The following is a 16,209-nucleotide window of genomic DNA, read 5'->3' as shown; positions in this document are numbered from 1 at the left end:
CGTACCAGGATCAAGTGCCTTGCAAATAATAAAAGTGCAATGCAAATAATACAATTTGTGTAATACAATAACAGGGAAAGTTAATCGTGCCAATTTGTCAGTCACCCGAACCAACCATTGCCCGGAAGTTCAGGAAGGTTTTTAAAACCATAGTGCAAGAAGCAAAGAGGAATATACTGTAGGAAGAAGCCCATGTGCTAAATTAAAAAGTACAAAATAAATGGTCATTGAAATATATATGGACAAAATGTTTTGGGCAATCCCTGGAAAACGGATTTATGCAACCGACCCTTGAACTAAAATGCAGAACAAACTTTTGCAAATAAAATTTCTCCATATTGCTCCTAAAAGATGTCAACACAATCTGTATTTTGTAAAGATGAACATTAAAACTTTTATTATTTTCCAGCCACAACAATAAAATTAAACAAATGATCACTAAAAAAACTTTTCTTCCATCAGCTGTACAATACATACAGTATCATAAAACTGCCGCCAACATCAACCCCCCACTACAGCAAAAAATGTAGTGTTTTCAGCAGCATTTCACAATATTAAAACATTATACATATGTACACATCCACATCAAATTCTCAACAAATTCACATATGTACAGTTTCAGTGGCTGTATACAAACAAATGTCAACTTTGCTTCCGTGTTAAATATTTGTTTAAAACAGGGCTGACTGAAGTTAACAGTTGGTAGCTAAACTCAAGAGTTAGGGCACATGTCCTTTTAAAAATCCAACTTAATAGTTAATACTTCCACTGTATTGCACACTGGGGTGAAATGGACTTGCTGTTGGTTTTTGGGGCATGCAGTTTTCACTGCAATACACCCAACCATGTCAAGCAACAGAGGTTTGGAAGTATGCTACATCTCTCAGACATTTAAACAGGTTGTGTAACAGGCGAATAGAGCACAAGCCTCCTTACCCTGTGCTTCCCTCTCCACAGAAGATTATCTTTCTCAAGATATGCTCTTGAGTTGCTTGAGTGCATCTTGATCAGGTAAAAAGAGAAAATCTGGCTTCATTTCCTAACTAACACAGAAAGGAATGCACTTTGGTATGTACCAAATGCCCTGGATTCATAAAGTACAAGAATATCACAACAGTTTGAGGTAAAATATTAAAATGTGTTCTTATTTCTATTGTATTACAACCAGCCAAATGTGTTTCCTTGAATACTTGTGATGTTAAGACAACATGAATGCAATGGTGAAGACACATATTCTACTTGAGAAAAATCAGTGTAGATATGATTGTTGTCACTTACTAAGAAATCCCTTTTGGAAAAGTTTGCTCAGGTGATTTCTCTAAAATCATTGGATAAAAATATATGGGAGCGTCTGAACTACATGTACAACCTCTCAACTGTGCGGCCACTTGATCCCAAGTCCCATTTCATGAGATTTGGGAGTATCTTTGGGCGATGCTCAAACATGTGCAAGAGAATAACCATGAGTCTTTTAAAGTAAGTGGAAGGGAGTTTCATTGTTCGAAATAAAAAGAATGGCATTGATAACCAAAGGCACGTTATATTAAACCTAAGGCAAAATTATTCCACACTGCTGTCAATTCAAAGAACAGTAAAAAAGTATAAAGTACATTATGAAATGCCTGCTGATGTTGGCAGGTTACTTCTGCATCTGTAAAGCACTATGGGTGTCCAAAGGGGCCTGAGCCCCTGAGCATTGTGCAGCTGGCTGGTGCCAGTCTCTAGTAGGGGGGTGAGGGATCAACATGAGCATTACAGCTTTGCTGAACTCCCTGACAGCCCGTGGTTTGACCCCTATCCACACCCCCACAATCTGAGACTGGTTGAGAGCAAGCAGGACTATCTCATGCTAGATTAGGGTTTCAAAGTACTTGCAGATATATTTCTTGTGCATTATATGGTAAGTCACTCTCCACTGATATTCTGCCAACTGCACACATTCAGGCCACTTGTTCCATTTATATTAGCTCTTCACTGAGACACAATTAAATGAATAAGTTAAACTTTAGTTATGCGTTTACACCCATGTCAAATTATTCTTTCCATGTTACAAATGCTACAAAAATGGCCAGTCTTTGTGTTCTAATGAGGAAAAAAAAAAGTGTTATTTAAAACCATTTTGTAACATTATTTTAAAAAAGGGAACAACCTTTAAGAATTTTAACTCTGGCCTGATATTAGCAAGTCCGAACAATGATTCGATATTAATCATGGCATTAACAACTGCCTTGTCCTAGTGGTTATAGATTTATTTTAAAACTTGATTTAAGTTTCACGTTCTGCCATAGCCTTGACCATTTAATATTCAAGTTAAAATTGCATCAATACTTGCTCAGATTCAAGTAAATCACTAAAGCTTCCTTCCAGGACAGTACATGTTCAAAAGCAACTCTTCCAGAGAATAGCTTATATACTGAATGTAGACACTCTTTTCCTCATTTCATTTCTTACGGAATGTCAAGAGATTTATAGGCACATACCAAGTTTATCATGTAAACATTGTTTCCCTCTGTTACCTCATAACATTCTGCAACATCCACTTTTCTGTTATGACCTGTGATTCTCTAAACATAGTCTCTTAAAATCGAATTAAATTTGCAGCTTGACATTAAAAATGATGCTGGAAAAAGCAACAGGCCTTAGATAGCATGGCCATTACCATGCTATTTATCTGACAGGATTGGAGAGTTGTGATAGAAATTTCAGAAGCACATACAACAATGTATGCTTCAATTAATTAATTGCAGAAAGACTATTTGGTTTTTATGCTTCAAGATGTATGTATTAAACCATGTGGGACTTTGTGTTATTATAAACCAGATTGTATGAATGCTCCAACAAGCAGCCTTTTACAAAGCCCTGAGATAAAAACTTAAAAGTGTTGTTCCCCCTTTCTTGGCCATTTTAGCATTCATAGAAATAAACCAACAAAGATGTGCTACAAAGCAGTTCATAGATGGTGTATATGAATAAAAACTATATTCCTAGAAATGCCACACTTCTGAAAGCTCAGCATTGCACAATTTCCAATATCTCCATTTAATAGAAAAATGAAAGTTCAGCTGACTAATTTTGGCAAAACTGTCCTTTGTTGTATATTCCCATTGGCATCAGTCATTTGTGCCAGGTTAGTCCTTAACTTTGTGGTTGAGGCAGAAGGGGGAGGTAATTTGGAGATTGACGTAATAGCACCCGTACCCTCAGTGATTCGCTTTACGGTGGTCTTCTCCCCAGTGGGAGGTTTTGGCAAGCGTCTTCTGAGCCATGGGTGACGAAGGGCCTGACTAGGGGTCATACGCAAGGATGGGTCCCACTCTAGGCACTGTTTGAGAAAGTCCAAAAACAGTGGGTCATCACAGCCTTTAAGTGCTGTTATCCAGTCCCTGCTTCCTGGCGGACCTCTGAGTTTGCCCCTGCGTGACCTTCCCCCATTTAACACCACCGAACCATCAGGTAAGGTTGTGACTGTGCAATAACGGGGGTATCCTTTCGAGCTGATGAAATTTTTGGCTCTTTTAGATGAATCCTGTAACTTCTGGGAGGGCACACCCAGCAGCTCTATGACACATGCTAGTTGGTCCCCTTCATCTTCTCCAGGTAAGAGAGGGTACCCTGTAAGTAATTCCGCTAAGATACAACCTAAGCTCCACATATCAATTGGCATTCCATAACGAGCACCCAGAATGACTTCTGGGGCCCTGTAGAAGCGTGATTGGATATAAGTGTAGACCCGTTGATGCTCGTAGCAGCTGGAGCCAAAGTCGATTACTTTTATCCCGCTGCGCCCCTGCTGCTTCAGGAGGATATTCTCAGGTTTGAGGTCGCAGTGAATAATTCTGTTCTTGTGCAGGGAGTCCAGACACTGCAAGATGGAGTGTGCAAACTTGCGCACTAGTGGCAAACTAAAGCCCTGAAACTTGTTTTTCTTGATAAGCTCATAAAGGTTCATGCTGAGCAACTCGAACGTCATGCAGATATGGTTGCGGAATGTAAAGTTCTCCAGCATGTGGATGACATTCATAGTGGCGTCCTTATCCTGCTTGCATAAGTGCTCCAGGATGCGAATTTCCTCGGCTGCTTGGCGGTGGAATCGCTTCTCGTTACGCACCATTTTCAGGGCTACATGTTGGTGGTTTTTATGGTCATAGGCCTTCACCACCTGACCAAAGCTGCCCTTACCAATGACCTTTAGTACCTCATACCTATATGCTATATGGTCATGGGGTTCCTGAATGTAGGAGCCTTGATCGTCGTCATAACCTCCATTGTTTGAACCACCAACTACACCTTGTCGTTTCTTTGCATTTGGACCAATAAAATAGATCTCAGTGTAGGTGAAGATCTCTTGTTGTTCAAACACTGTCAATTTAGACATGTACTGTTTCATGGCCTGCTCAGGAGTCAAGGGTGCTGGCTTAGGTTTGCTTTCAGTTGATTTGATGGAGGTCGAGCTGCTTTGTCGACATTGGCTGCTTTCTTGCTGCTTCTCGGGCATGGGTAAACCCACCCTGCCCACAGGTGTCAACCCATTGGGTTGTGCAGTCAACACTGTTCGTTTGTTGCTGTTCTCCTCAAACAGCTGTTGAACGTGGATCTGCTGGTGATTTCCAATGTGCAGATGGTCGTTCATTGTGTGCTTATTGCCTCCAGCCTGGAGAAGGTAAAACAAAAAGAAACAAAATTTGAAGACTGTTTCCAAAATAAATAAAAGGACACACAGCACTGATAAAAATGACACAAAGTCTTGATTTGACAAAAAAATAGACTTCAACATGACTATTAACTTTTAATTTTTAATTAAGTTAAATTTTTTTTTGGATCCTAGTCTACTATAATATGCAAAGTATCCAAAGCAGGCTCTTAAAGCAAGTGGATGGTGACTAGCTTTGGTGATTAGCACAGACAATTGTACTATAAAGCAATATGATCACTTTGGGTGAGAAACAGATATTTAAGTCCTTTTCACTAAAATTGTGTACTTACGGTCACTCTCCGATTCCGGTCTACAACGGGACTCAGTTCCCTCTGCCTCTCACATGACGCAAGTGCTCTGGCATGTTTAAATGAAAGCAGAACCAATAAAACTTGTGAACAGCATTCTCTCGTAAACAAATCAAGCTGCACTTCCGGCTGCATCAACGTCAATTCTCGCCTAAACATGCCAACGTGCTTGCGTCATGCAAGAGGCTGACAGAACGGAGTCTTGTTGTGGCAGGCATTAGAGAACTGGAAGAAAACAATTATAGTGAAAAGGACTTAAATATTGATCTGTTTCTCACCCAAAGCAATCATATCATTTTAGAAGACATTAATTTAACCACTGGAGTCATATGGATTGCTTTTACTACGATTGTCTGTACTTTTTGAGCTTTAAAGTGCTGACCACCATCCACTTGCATTGTATGGACCTATAGAGCTGAAATATTGTTCTAAAAATCTTTGTTTGTGTTCTGAAGAAGAAAGTCATTCACATGTGGGACGGCATGAGAGTAAGTAAATGATGAGAGAATTTTCATTTTTGGGTTAACTAACCCTAAAATGAACCAAAATGCAAGACAAAAGATTCTTCTGCTTAGCCAAGCCTGGACGGAGCTTAACTAAATCCTCCTATTCTAGAGGATCAAGAGGAATGAAGCTACTTGAAGCCCACAGATAGCACATCATCTATAATTGGAAAGTCTACATAGAAAGAAATTTACAAAACAAAAGATTTACATTTTATGCAAAGAGTTAACAGACTGGATTCTTATGTTTTATCCAAATGGTGTCCCTAGCTGTTTACTAGACATTACAGTTTTGTACACAATTACTTCTGCCCGGACATGACCAGTACCACTCATATAATAATACATAATCTTATGGTTATTGTAAAGGAGCCAAGGTGTCCATGACACATTGCAAATCACGTTCACATCAGTCACTTTATAATGTTACATAACTGGTCCAAGAGATCTGGTGTCCAGATGAGTGCCTTTTAATAACATTTGATGTTTTGCAGTACTGTCTCTTTTTTTGTTTTTTTGTAGGATGTGAAGCTAGAAAGATTTTTTTGTTTATTCAAGGACATTAGACATGCATTTCCTGCTTCCCTATATCTCCTGTCCTGAAAGATGCTTGCTTCCTTGATAATGTGATTACCTCTGCAGCTTGTTTTTGCAAGGACATCCTGTTGATTCTGTCAGAGGCTTGTGGCAACCCTCTCATTTTATAGAAATTAAAAAACGTTTACTGTTGTTCTGCTTTTTGAGACATAGATTTAACAGATTAGTACTTATTTCTGCAAGTGATATGAATTGTAATGCTGTTGTAATCAACTTAATTGTTCTTTATTTTTTAAGCATTCCCATATACACATACATGGAGAGTGATAATACAAGTGTAGAATAGAATACCAGTCCAATACAACACTTTAGATTTTACGGATCCTTTTTCATCTCAACCAATGACCACAGCTGATGTCTCTACACCTCTGATTAAAGATAAAGCATAATACCCAGCTTGAACTCTAAATCCAAAGGCTCTGACACAATCTGCTCTTAAAGCACACTCAAAATGCAGCCATATTTCTCCTTTTGGCACTGACTCATGCAGAACTTGTACAATAGAATTACAGTGCAGCGTTTCCCCTAGGACTTTTTTTTCAACTGCAGTGCTGTTGTGCGCACGTCCACAAGCCAGCAACACCAAACTTGTATTAACACATGTTGGTTAAATAGAATAAAACAGGGGTGTCAAACTCCAATTCACCGTGGGGCACATCAGGGTTTATTTGTGCCCTTAAAGGGTCCTTTGAAAATGAAATACCATCACCTGCTTTGGTAGCACCCATGCAAATAATATTACATGTTATGCGCATTGAAATGCACATTTAACAGTACAGCACTGATTTTGAGGTTGGGATGCAAATTAAAATATTAACAACAGTAAAATATGAGGAAGAAATTAACACCTCAGTTTTATATGGCTAAATTGAAATATTTTGACAGTGTGAATAAGATTGGTCTTCTTTACAGATTCCTTTCATCAGAATCCTACTAATTAAACTACAGCCATGCCTTGGAATTTCTGAAGGCAAACAAGACAACTTAACATTTTCCTACAATCAGAAAGCATTACAACAGTACATATTTTATACAGATGGAAAATCTATCTTGATAGCTTGGTCCACAAATATAAACATGCACCATAGTATTTCCATAGTTTTATCAATGATATTTATAATAGTTCATGGTAAAATTATTGCAACAGGCAATTCCGTACCACATTCAAATGGGTTTCGCAATCCCCGCAGCGCATCTCACTGGTTCACAGGTGCATTTAAAATAGTCTGTGCATAGTTGAGTCTGTGAATTACCGCACCTGCTCTGCTGTTTCATTCCGCTTTTCCAGTGAGCAAAATGTGCTCCAAAACATACATATGACAGGGAAAGGCTAATTTATATTCATGAGGAAAGCACTAACTGATTGTTCAGTGAAACGGTGCGATCCCCTGCCATCCTACATTTCAGAAACGAGCTCCTGGGCCACTTGAAAAAAAGCGAGTTTGACACGTGTTGTTATGCGGTGACATCACTGGGAGTAAGTGCATGCATTTGTGTGAGTGTGGTGGGGTCCCTTTTGCAGTGTAGAAAGCGCACATCTGACTGGGGCTGGCAAGCATTATGTTGCGCCAAGAATATTAAATTAACCATGTGAAATCGCAACAGCGGCGCACATAATTCAACAGTGTCGCAGCACCGCTGCAAAATGACTATAGGGGAAACACTGCAGTGATGTCTTGCTAATAACAAAACTCTGGTTTACTCTAGAAAAGTAAGATTATCCCAATAAATAGGTGGGAAATCCCCCAAAGTAGACACATTGTGCCATTCATAATCAAATAATAGAATTATATATATATATAAAATATATTATCAAACTACAGTTTTGGCAAGTCGTTTAGTACATCTACTTTGTGCATGACACGAGTAATTTTTCCAACAATTTTTTACAGACAGATTGTTTCACTTTGAATTGACTATATCACAATTCCAGTGGGTCATAATCCATTCCTAAATCCAGAAAATTATGTCAAGCCTTTAGGCAATTAGCTTCTGATAGGCTAATTGGCTAATTGGAGTCAAATGGAGGTGTACATGTAGATGTATTTTAAGGCCTTCCTTCAAACTCAGTGCCTCTTTGCTTGATATCATGGGAAAATCAAAAGAAATCTGAAGACCTCAGAAAAACATTGCAGACCAATTTCCAAATGCCTGAAGTTACCAAGTTCATCTGTACAAACAAGGGTATGCAAGTATAAACACCATGGGACTACGCAGCCATCATACCACTCAGGAAGGAGACACATTCTGTCTTCTCAATCCAAGAACAACAGCAAAGGACCTTTGAAGAAGCTGTAGAAAACAGGTAGACAAGAATTTATATCTACAGTAAAAAGAGTCCTATATCAACATAACAGCCAGGAATTAATGGTCGGTCGCAAATGGGTCTTCCAAATGGACAATGACCCCAAGCATACCTCCAAAATGGCTTAAGGACAACAAAGTCAAGGTATTGGAGTGGCCATCACAAAGCCCTGACCTCAATCCCCTCACAAATTTGTGGACAGAACTGAAAAAGCATGTGCGAGCAAAAAGGCCTACAAACCTGACTCAGTTACACCAGTTCTGTCTGGAGGAATGGGCCAAAATTCCAACAACTTATTGTGAGAAGCTTGTGGAAGGCTACCCAAAATTTTTGACCCAAGTTAAACAATTTAAAGGCAATGCTACCAAATACTAACAGTGTGTGTATACTTCTGACCCACTGGGAATGTGATGAAAGAAATAAAAGCTGAAATAAATAATTCTCTCTACTATTATTCTGACATTTCACATTCTTAAAATAAAGAAGTGATACTAACTGACCTAAGACAGGGAATGTTTTCTAGGATTAAATGTCAGGAATTGTGCAAACTGAGTTTAAATGTATATGCCTGCAAGTGAACATTCAGTTCTTGAATTTCATATGTTGGAAGCAGGAAAAATGGACAAGCGTGATGGTTAGACAACTGGGACAGAGCATCTCCAAAATGGCAGGTCTTGTGGGGTGTTCCGGTATGCAGTGTTTAGTACCTACCAAAAGTTGTCCAAGGAAGGACAACCGGTGAACCGGCGGCAAGGCCATGGGCGCATTGATGCACATGGGGAGTGAAGGCTAGCCCATCTAATCCGATCCCACAGAAGAGCTACTGTAGCACAAAATGCTGAAAACCTTAATGCTGGCCATGATAGAAAGGTGTCAGGACACACGGTGCATCACAGCTTGCTGTGTATGGGGCTGTGTAGCTGCAGACTGGTCAGAGTACACATGATGACCCTTGCCCACCACTGAAAGCAGAACTGTTAGAACTGGACCATAGAGCAATGGAAGAATGTGGCCTTGTCTGATGAATCACGTTTTCTTTTAGATCATGTAGACGGATGGGTGTGTGTGCGTCGTTTACCTGGGAAGAAGGCAGGCCGGCGGAGGCAGCGTGATGCCCTGGGCTATGTTCTGATTGGAAACCTTGGGTCCTGGCATTCATGTGGATGTTTCTTTGACACGTATTACCTACCTAAAAATTGTTGCAGACCACGTACACCCATTCATGGCAATGGTATTCCCTGATGGCGGTGGTCTATTTCAGCGTGATAATGCGCCCTGCCACACTGCAAAAATTGTTCAGGAATGGTTTGAGGAACATGACAAAGGGTTCAAGGTGTTGACTTGGCCTCCAATTTCTCCAGATCTCAATCTGATTGAGCATCTATGGGATGTGCTGGACCAACAAGTCCTATCCATGGATGCCCAACCTCGCAACTTTACAGGACTTAAAGGATCTGCTGCTAATGTCTTGGTGCCAGATACCACAGGACACCTTCAGAGGTCTCATGGAGTCCATGCCTCGATGGCTTAGAGCTGTTTTGTTGGCACAAGGGGGACCTACAAGATATTAGGCAGGTGTTTTTAATGCTGTGGCTGATCGGTGAAATATATATACATCCATCGTTCACCGATATATATATATATATCGGTGAACGATGGATGGATGGATGGATGGATATATATATATATCGGTGAAATATATATATATTTTATATATATATATATATATATATATATATATATATATATATATATATATATATATATATATATATATATATATATATATCCATCCATCCATCCATCCATCCATCGTCAACCGCTTATCCTGTGTACAGGGTCGCGGGGGCTGGAGCCTATCCCAGCTAACATTGGGCGAAAGGCGGGGACACCCTGGACAGGTCGCCAGTCCATCGCCAGGGCCACACATAGACAGACATACACTCACACTCACCTCCACATCCACATCTAGGGAAATTTTTTTGGAGACACCAATTAACCTAGCCTCCATGTCTTTTGGATGGTGGGAGGAAGCCGGAGTACCTGGAGAGAACCCACGCAGACATGGGGAGAACATGCAAACTCCACACAGAAAGGCCAGGGCACCCAGGGTTTGAACCCACGACCTTCTTGCTGTGAGGCGACAGTGCTAACCGCTGCACCACCCTGCCGCCCCATATATATATATATATATATTATTCAGATAATTAAAATGCATTATATTATTGTGGCAGAGGAGTTAAGTATTGATAAGTCAATACTAAAAGCTGCTTTAGAATCCAATGTATTGTTTATTTGCATATTATTGAACATAAGCCAATCATTGGCATACAGTTCACAGCAATATATTTTGTAAGTGAATTTGTCAATCAGTCAGAGTTTTATTATGAAGGCTTGTCTAAGGACCTTTCAATGTGCACCTGTACGGATGCTTTTGGAGCATCTCACTTTGCTTGCGTCACATAATGAACATACCATTTTTAGGTCAATCTGTCAAGTTAAACTTAGAAGAACATGTCTTGAGATCCCTTAATTCGGATTTGTGCTCCAACAAGCTGTGTTTTGAATGCAAGAACATATCCTTGTGTTGTGCTGTATGCTGAAGGGTTGTTTTGTTCTCTGTATACGCTGCACGTTCCCTATACAGCTGAATTTCACTGACTGCTCCCTGGAGAAAACAGGTGGTACTTCAAGCTTGAATTTCTCATGAATCTTCCATATTGCAGTCTTGGGACATGATTAATTGCATTAATCTTTTTACAGCATAATTTTTTCTAACAATAATCACACTAAATTAACACGTTATATCAACAGCCCTAATATATATATATATATATATATATATATATATATATATATATATATATATATATATATATATATGGGGGTGGTCATTGAAAGAGCAGGTTTACAGGCAACTGTTGAGGACACAACTAGAGCCGAACAAAAGACATTTCGTTTGGGTGATACTGTGAGTGTGACACTCATTCTAATGCTCATCTTCTCTATAAAATGCACACGCAGCATGAGACGAGCTGTAAGATGTAAAATGTGACTCAACTGGTCTTAATGTTGTTAATTGGCTTTTGAACGATATATGACACAAAAGGTGTCACCCATTGATACAAGCCAGCAATCTAAAACATTTGGCATATAATTGGATGCAACTAGAGGTCTTCACTGGTCCAAATATTTGTGCTCGAACACAAAGAGACCCGGAAACGTACTACCCGGACACGAACCGGACCAGTCTATTATTCGAAAGCTTGGACACATACCCATGCAGAACCGAGAAATGCCAGACCCGGATCCGAACCGGTCTTTAATTTGAAAGCAGGGACCAGGACCTGGCCAGGGAGACACAGACCCAATCGAACTGATTTCAACGCAACTTGTTTAGAATCAGCTTTGCTGTTTTTATGTGTCTCGCATAAGATAACATTGACTGCTTTGTGGATCCGAACCAGTATGGGTCCCGGGTCGGGTCAGGTCTCGGGTCCTCAGGTTAGGGTGAACTGGTGAAGACCTTTAGATGCAACCTTCCACAGCTTCCTAGTCAAATTAAATGCAAACTGCACAATGTGTCCTTCAGTGTACTAGTAAAGTCTGTCCATACATAATTTGACTTGGCAGGCTTTTAAAAATATGTGAAAAATGTAATTCCAGTACCCTGTATGTACACATAATCAGCTCTAATTTGTTGATATAACCAGTTATATAATGAAGGAAGGAGCTAAACACACTGCCCCTTGAAATCATTAGTCATTACTGTTAACTTTAGCATCATCACACCATAGCTCATCTCAACACCTAATGTCCATATAAGTACTAAGATGCAATAATGAGAGCAACTTGTATAATTCCACATGTCCCAGTCATGTCCCATTTTCATGTCACATCTGCAAAAACCTGACAGAAAAAAAGCCAGATGTCTGTTTAAGTGCAAAGTATGCACACTCTTCAGTCAATAATACTATGTTTTTTTTTTTTTATTCCAGCAAATAAAACAAGAGAATGATTTACAATCATCGATAAAATGTAGTAACACCTCAATCAATGCAAATTTTCAATGGCATAGTTTAGAGCTTGGCTATTAATCTCAGTAAGAAACATTTACATTTATGATTTAAGAGTTGAGATTTGCAAATACAAAGCTTAAACTGATTATATTGACTATTTGTGGCAGGATCTCTGACCTGTAAGAGTGTGCATAGAAATGGGCCTACCATGCAGGCCTGAGCATTCTGTGTCTATATTTACCCCTTTAAGAATGACAGCTAAATAAAGAATGCCAAGGCAGTCTACTTAGTCATAAATGGCACCGATCCAATTCTTGCATTGTATTCAGACTGTGCTAAAATACATTTACTGCAAATGCAACTCTTCGAATGTTACTAATTAACAAATTAATTATCAAAATGTGGTTTTCATACATTCTGCAAACTGAATTATTTTCTATAGAAGATAATGTTCATTATTCCTAAACAATGCAAAACCTCTTGCCGTTCATACTCAAATGACTGGCTTTGAATTAAATCGATTTACATAAGGAGATCACAGAATTCAGCTTTGCCTACTGGTTACACGGTCACTGATGGCCTGAACATTGCCCATCCCCCACTAAAGGCAACCTCTCCATACAATACATTAGCCAATGAGTCTGTGAGAGCCACTAAGCAAAACCACTGTTCATGTCTGAATGCTTATTGCACACAAACTGTTTAAGTCGTTTCTATGACTATCATCAAAATAAATGTAAACTTAAACAGGTCATAGGTTTAAAGCACACATTTTTATATTCCAACTGAACCGCCTGAAACTGCTGTCAAGGTCTTAATCTTGAAATCTTTTTTAAAAAAAGCATTTATTTAAAAAAAATACAAAATTGTGCCAGGCAGTGGATAGCTAGATCCATGTAATATTCAAAAGAAGCCCCCTTTATCATGCAAGACTAAACTAGACATACAATGTGGTCATTCTACACTCCACTAAACATGGCTGCCTTCATAAAGTCACCTACTGTACATGCAATGACATGTATGCAAATTATGTCAGAATGCAATAATTGGTCTGCATTCTGTCACTAGCCACTGCTTCAATGCTCTTAAAAACAAATGACACATGCTATAATGACTGTAAGGTGTTCCTCACCCATGCACTAATAAAAAAAATCACATTGACACATTGTAGCAAGGCTTGAGAGAACAAAGAAGCAGACATGCACTTTTACAAAGTGTGTGGAAGAATGTTTTGTACCATGAGGGAGTTGCTGTTCCTGAGAGGGGGTAGTGTGACGGGTGATGTGGCTTCAGTCCCTGCTCCAACCCTGGGACCCCCGATGCCCAGTCCGGGAGAAGACTGTAGCTGGCAAATCTCACCCCCTTTGCCTGCAGAAACGAGAATGATTTTGGAAAATGCAACATTGGAAAGCTATGATGAAACTGCTTAATATTATGTGGATCAGGAAGTCTTTTGAAAAGGCATTCTTAATTTGGATTTATTTTGTATGTGGAGCTGGTTTTAGCGGATGCAGTAAGGGTTCACGGGGGAAACTGTGTCCCCCCACATGCTGAAATGTTGATCTCAAAACATCAGACACGAGCAAATCGATTGTGAAACTTACAAAGAGCACCAGAAGGAAAGATTTGCTTAAGGCAAATGTTTAATCATCTTAACGAACGAAAACTAACATTAACACTTGGAAACCTCTGATGTCGAAACACGACTAAAAATGTAATGCAAGCGCAAATTCAAAGCGCGTTAAATATGTTCTCACTTAAAAACAAGACTAGGTATAAAAACGATCTCTTTTCTATATGTGTTTCCTAAGAACCGTGGCTGAACGCTACTGTACCCGACCCCTATAGCCAACGGAGAGCAATGAGACGTAAAGCTTCCAGCCTTTACAAGCGTTATGGAGCATTTAAACCGGATAAATAATCCATCTCCAAAATCCAATCTGGATTATAAACAAACGCGCCCGGCGAACGGATCGTGATATTCGCCGCCCTCTTAGATCCGGACACTGGGTTCCTTACCAGTCGGGTAGACAGCAGCAGCAACAGCGCAGGGTTTCTTGGTTAACATGGCTGCTTGAGAATCACACACACATGCACACGCAGAGAACCCACTTCAGTCTCTCCCTTCCTCCCTGATCACCCACTCTGACTGTTGCTACTCCAATCAGCTACATCCAGACCTGTGCGAGCAAACTCTAGGTGTTACTTCTTCAAACACTACCCGAATTCGGTTTATCATCGCTTAGAAACGCGCAAAACAAACAAAGACGCACGCATGGCTCTCCACTGCTCCGCGGGTTTGGGCCCAATACATTCGGCACGGCCCGCAGAAGTCGCATGGTCGTGTTCTCATGCACTCACACACCCGCTGGGAATATACTTTAAACCGGTTTAGGGTGTTGTCTGGGCTTATCTATCACCCTGGTTCGCCTCCACCTTCTTTTCTCTCCCCTCCCCGAGCAGGACGCAACGCTCAGCGAGTCCACCAACCACGTCTGATGTCTCGAATAAAGCACACAGCCTCACACTGATGCCACAGAGTTTGTTTATTTATACATACTGTATATTTCAAACTGGAGTATAGTGTTTTTTCATGCTTTCGATCATTTCCACATAATACTTGATCATACTATCTAACGGTTTGGTTTATTTTACGCACTTCAGTTCTAAGATGTCGATGCATACACGTATATAATTATCTTTTTATTATTATCGATGGGCATTTTCATGTACACTTTTAGCACGTGTTGGGTTTAGGCTGATGAGTTTGTTACCTTACTTTCCACTAGAGGGAGGAGTGAGTGCTGCTTAACATAACCGCCCCCGCTTGTACTGTACATTCAGTTACCAGACAGTAGCCATGCTTCATTGTCACATTGTTCTGTGTGGATTCACTTGATTGTGGTGCAATTAGTATCTTGTTTAAGTAAAAGTTAAATGAACTAAACACTCTTCAAAATCATCAAGCTTTGCATTACATTTCTAATATCTTTACATCATACAATACTGCATAACTGCTGGTGCACCATGCCTATAAGAGCAAGTAAATACATTTATCAATATAATATTATTAACATTATATAAAACAATTAACAACCATACTAGTTATGTAGCCAATAGCCTACTTATCAAAACACATTTTGCAGTGATTAGGTTATTTGTAATGTGATTGAATGCCACATTGTCTGTTCTAAAGCTATCTTGTCTTAAACGTCACAAATTAAGCTCAAGGACAATGATTCATCTTGATAATTGATTGATACTTCTCCCTGTAAATATTGTTGTTTGTGTGTAGATTGAGTTTCTCTGTGATTCAGATAATTTCATTATCTATTTTATTCTTTGGATAATGGGATTTGCCTAAATGTTTGAGGTTTTTGATAATGATTAGTCACTTTGTTGATGTTGTCAGTTTCCGGCTCAGCATTTAAAAAGGTAAAAACAGTGATGAACGTATCTCAGTTTGTGCTATGGCCAAACAAAAGACTCAGATTACCACTCACAAATATCCACTTTAACTTTCTATTTGTGCTTTTCACAGTAGTCCATGTTAAATTGTTCTGGTAATGATAAAGTATTTGTTTTTGATATAAAACATTACTACACAATGTATAGCTTGTTTTGTGTTCAATTTCAATGTTGCGTACATGCAGACAATGTTTTATACTTTTTACCTAAATTACTCTATTCGCAGTTCTTGAGAACAATTGTTATTTTGATAAAATGTTTTTGGAAACTAAAGTCACAATGAAATAAAATTGCATTTGATAGCAAAAATCAAACC

The 16,209-nt window shown here is 39.4% G+C and overlaps 1 protein-coding gene across 1 annotated transcript; it reads right to left on the bottom strand.

Moving 5' to 3' along the window:
• Positions 1-406: 406 nt before the first annotated feature.
• On the bottom strand, positions 407-14,891 carry LOC127638735 (dual specificity tyrosine-phosphorylation-regulated kinase 2-like). Its single transcript, XM_052120429.1, has 3 exons — positions 14,445-14,891; positions 13,663-13,793; positions 407-4,651 (listed from the first exon to the last, which is right to left on the bottom strand). Exons 1-3 carry the CDS (start codon positions 14,491-14,493, stop codon positions 3,059-3,061), a joined length of 1,773 nt encoding a protein of 590 aa, XP_051976389.1. The 5' UTR covers positions 14,494-14,891; the 3' UTR covers positions 407-3,058.
• Between the last annotated feature and the right edge of the window lie 1,318 nt (positions 14,892-16,209).

This window comes from Xyrauchen texanus, chromosome 47 (assembly GCF_025860055.1).
Source record: "Xyrauchen texanus isolate HMW12.3.18 chromosome 47, RBS_HiC_50CHRs, whole genome shotgun sequence".
In the NCBI taxonomy this organism is placed as follows: domain Eukaryota; kingdom Metazoa; phylum Chordata; class Actinopteri; order Cypriniformes; family Catostomidae; genus Xyrauchen; species Xyrauchen texanus.
This window is presented reverse-complemented; position numbering and strand designations above follow the sequence as displayed.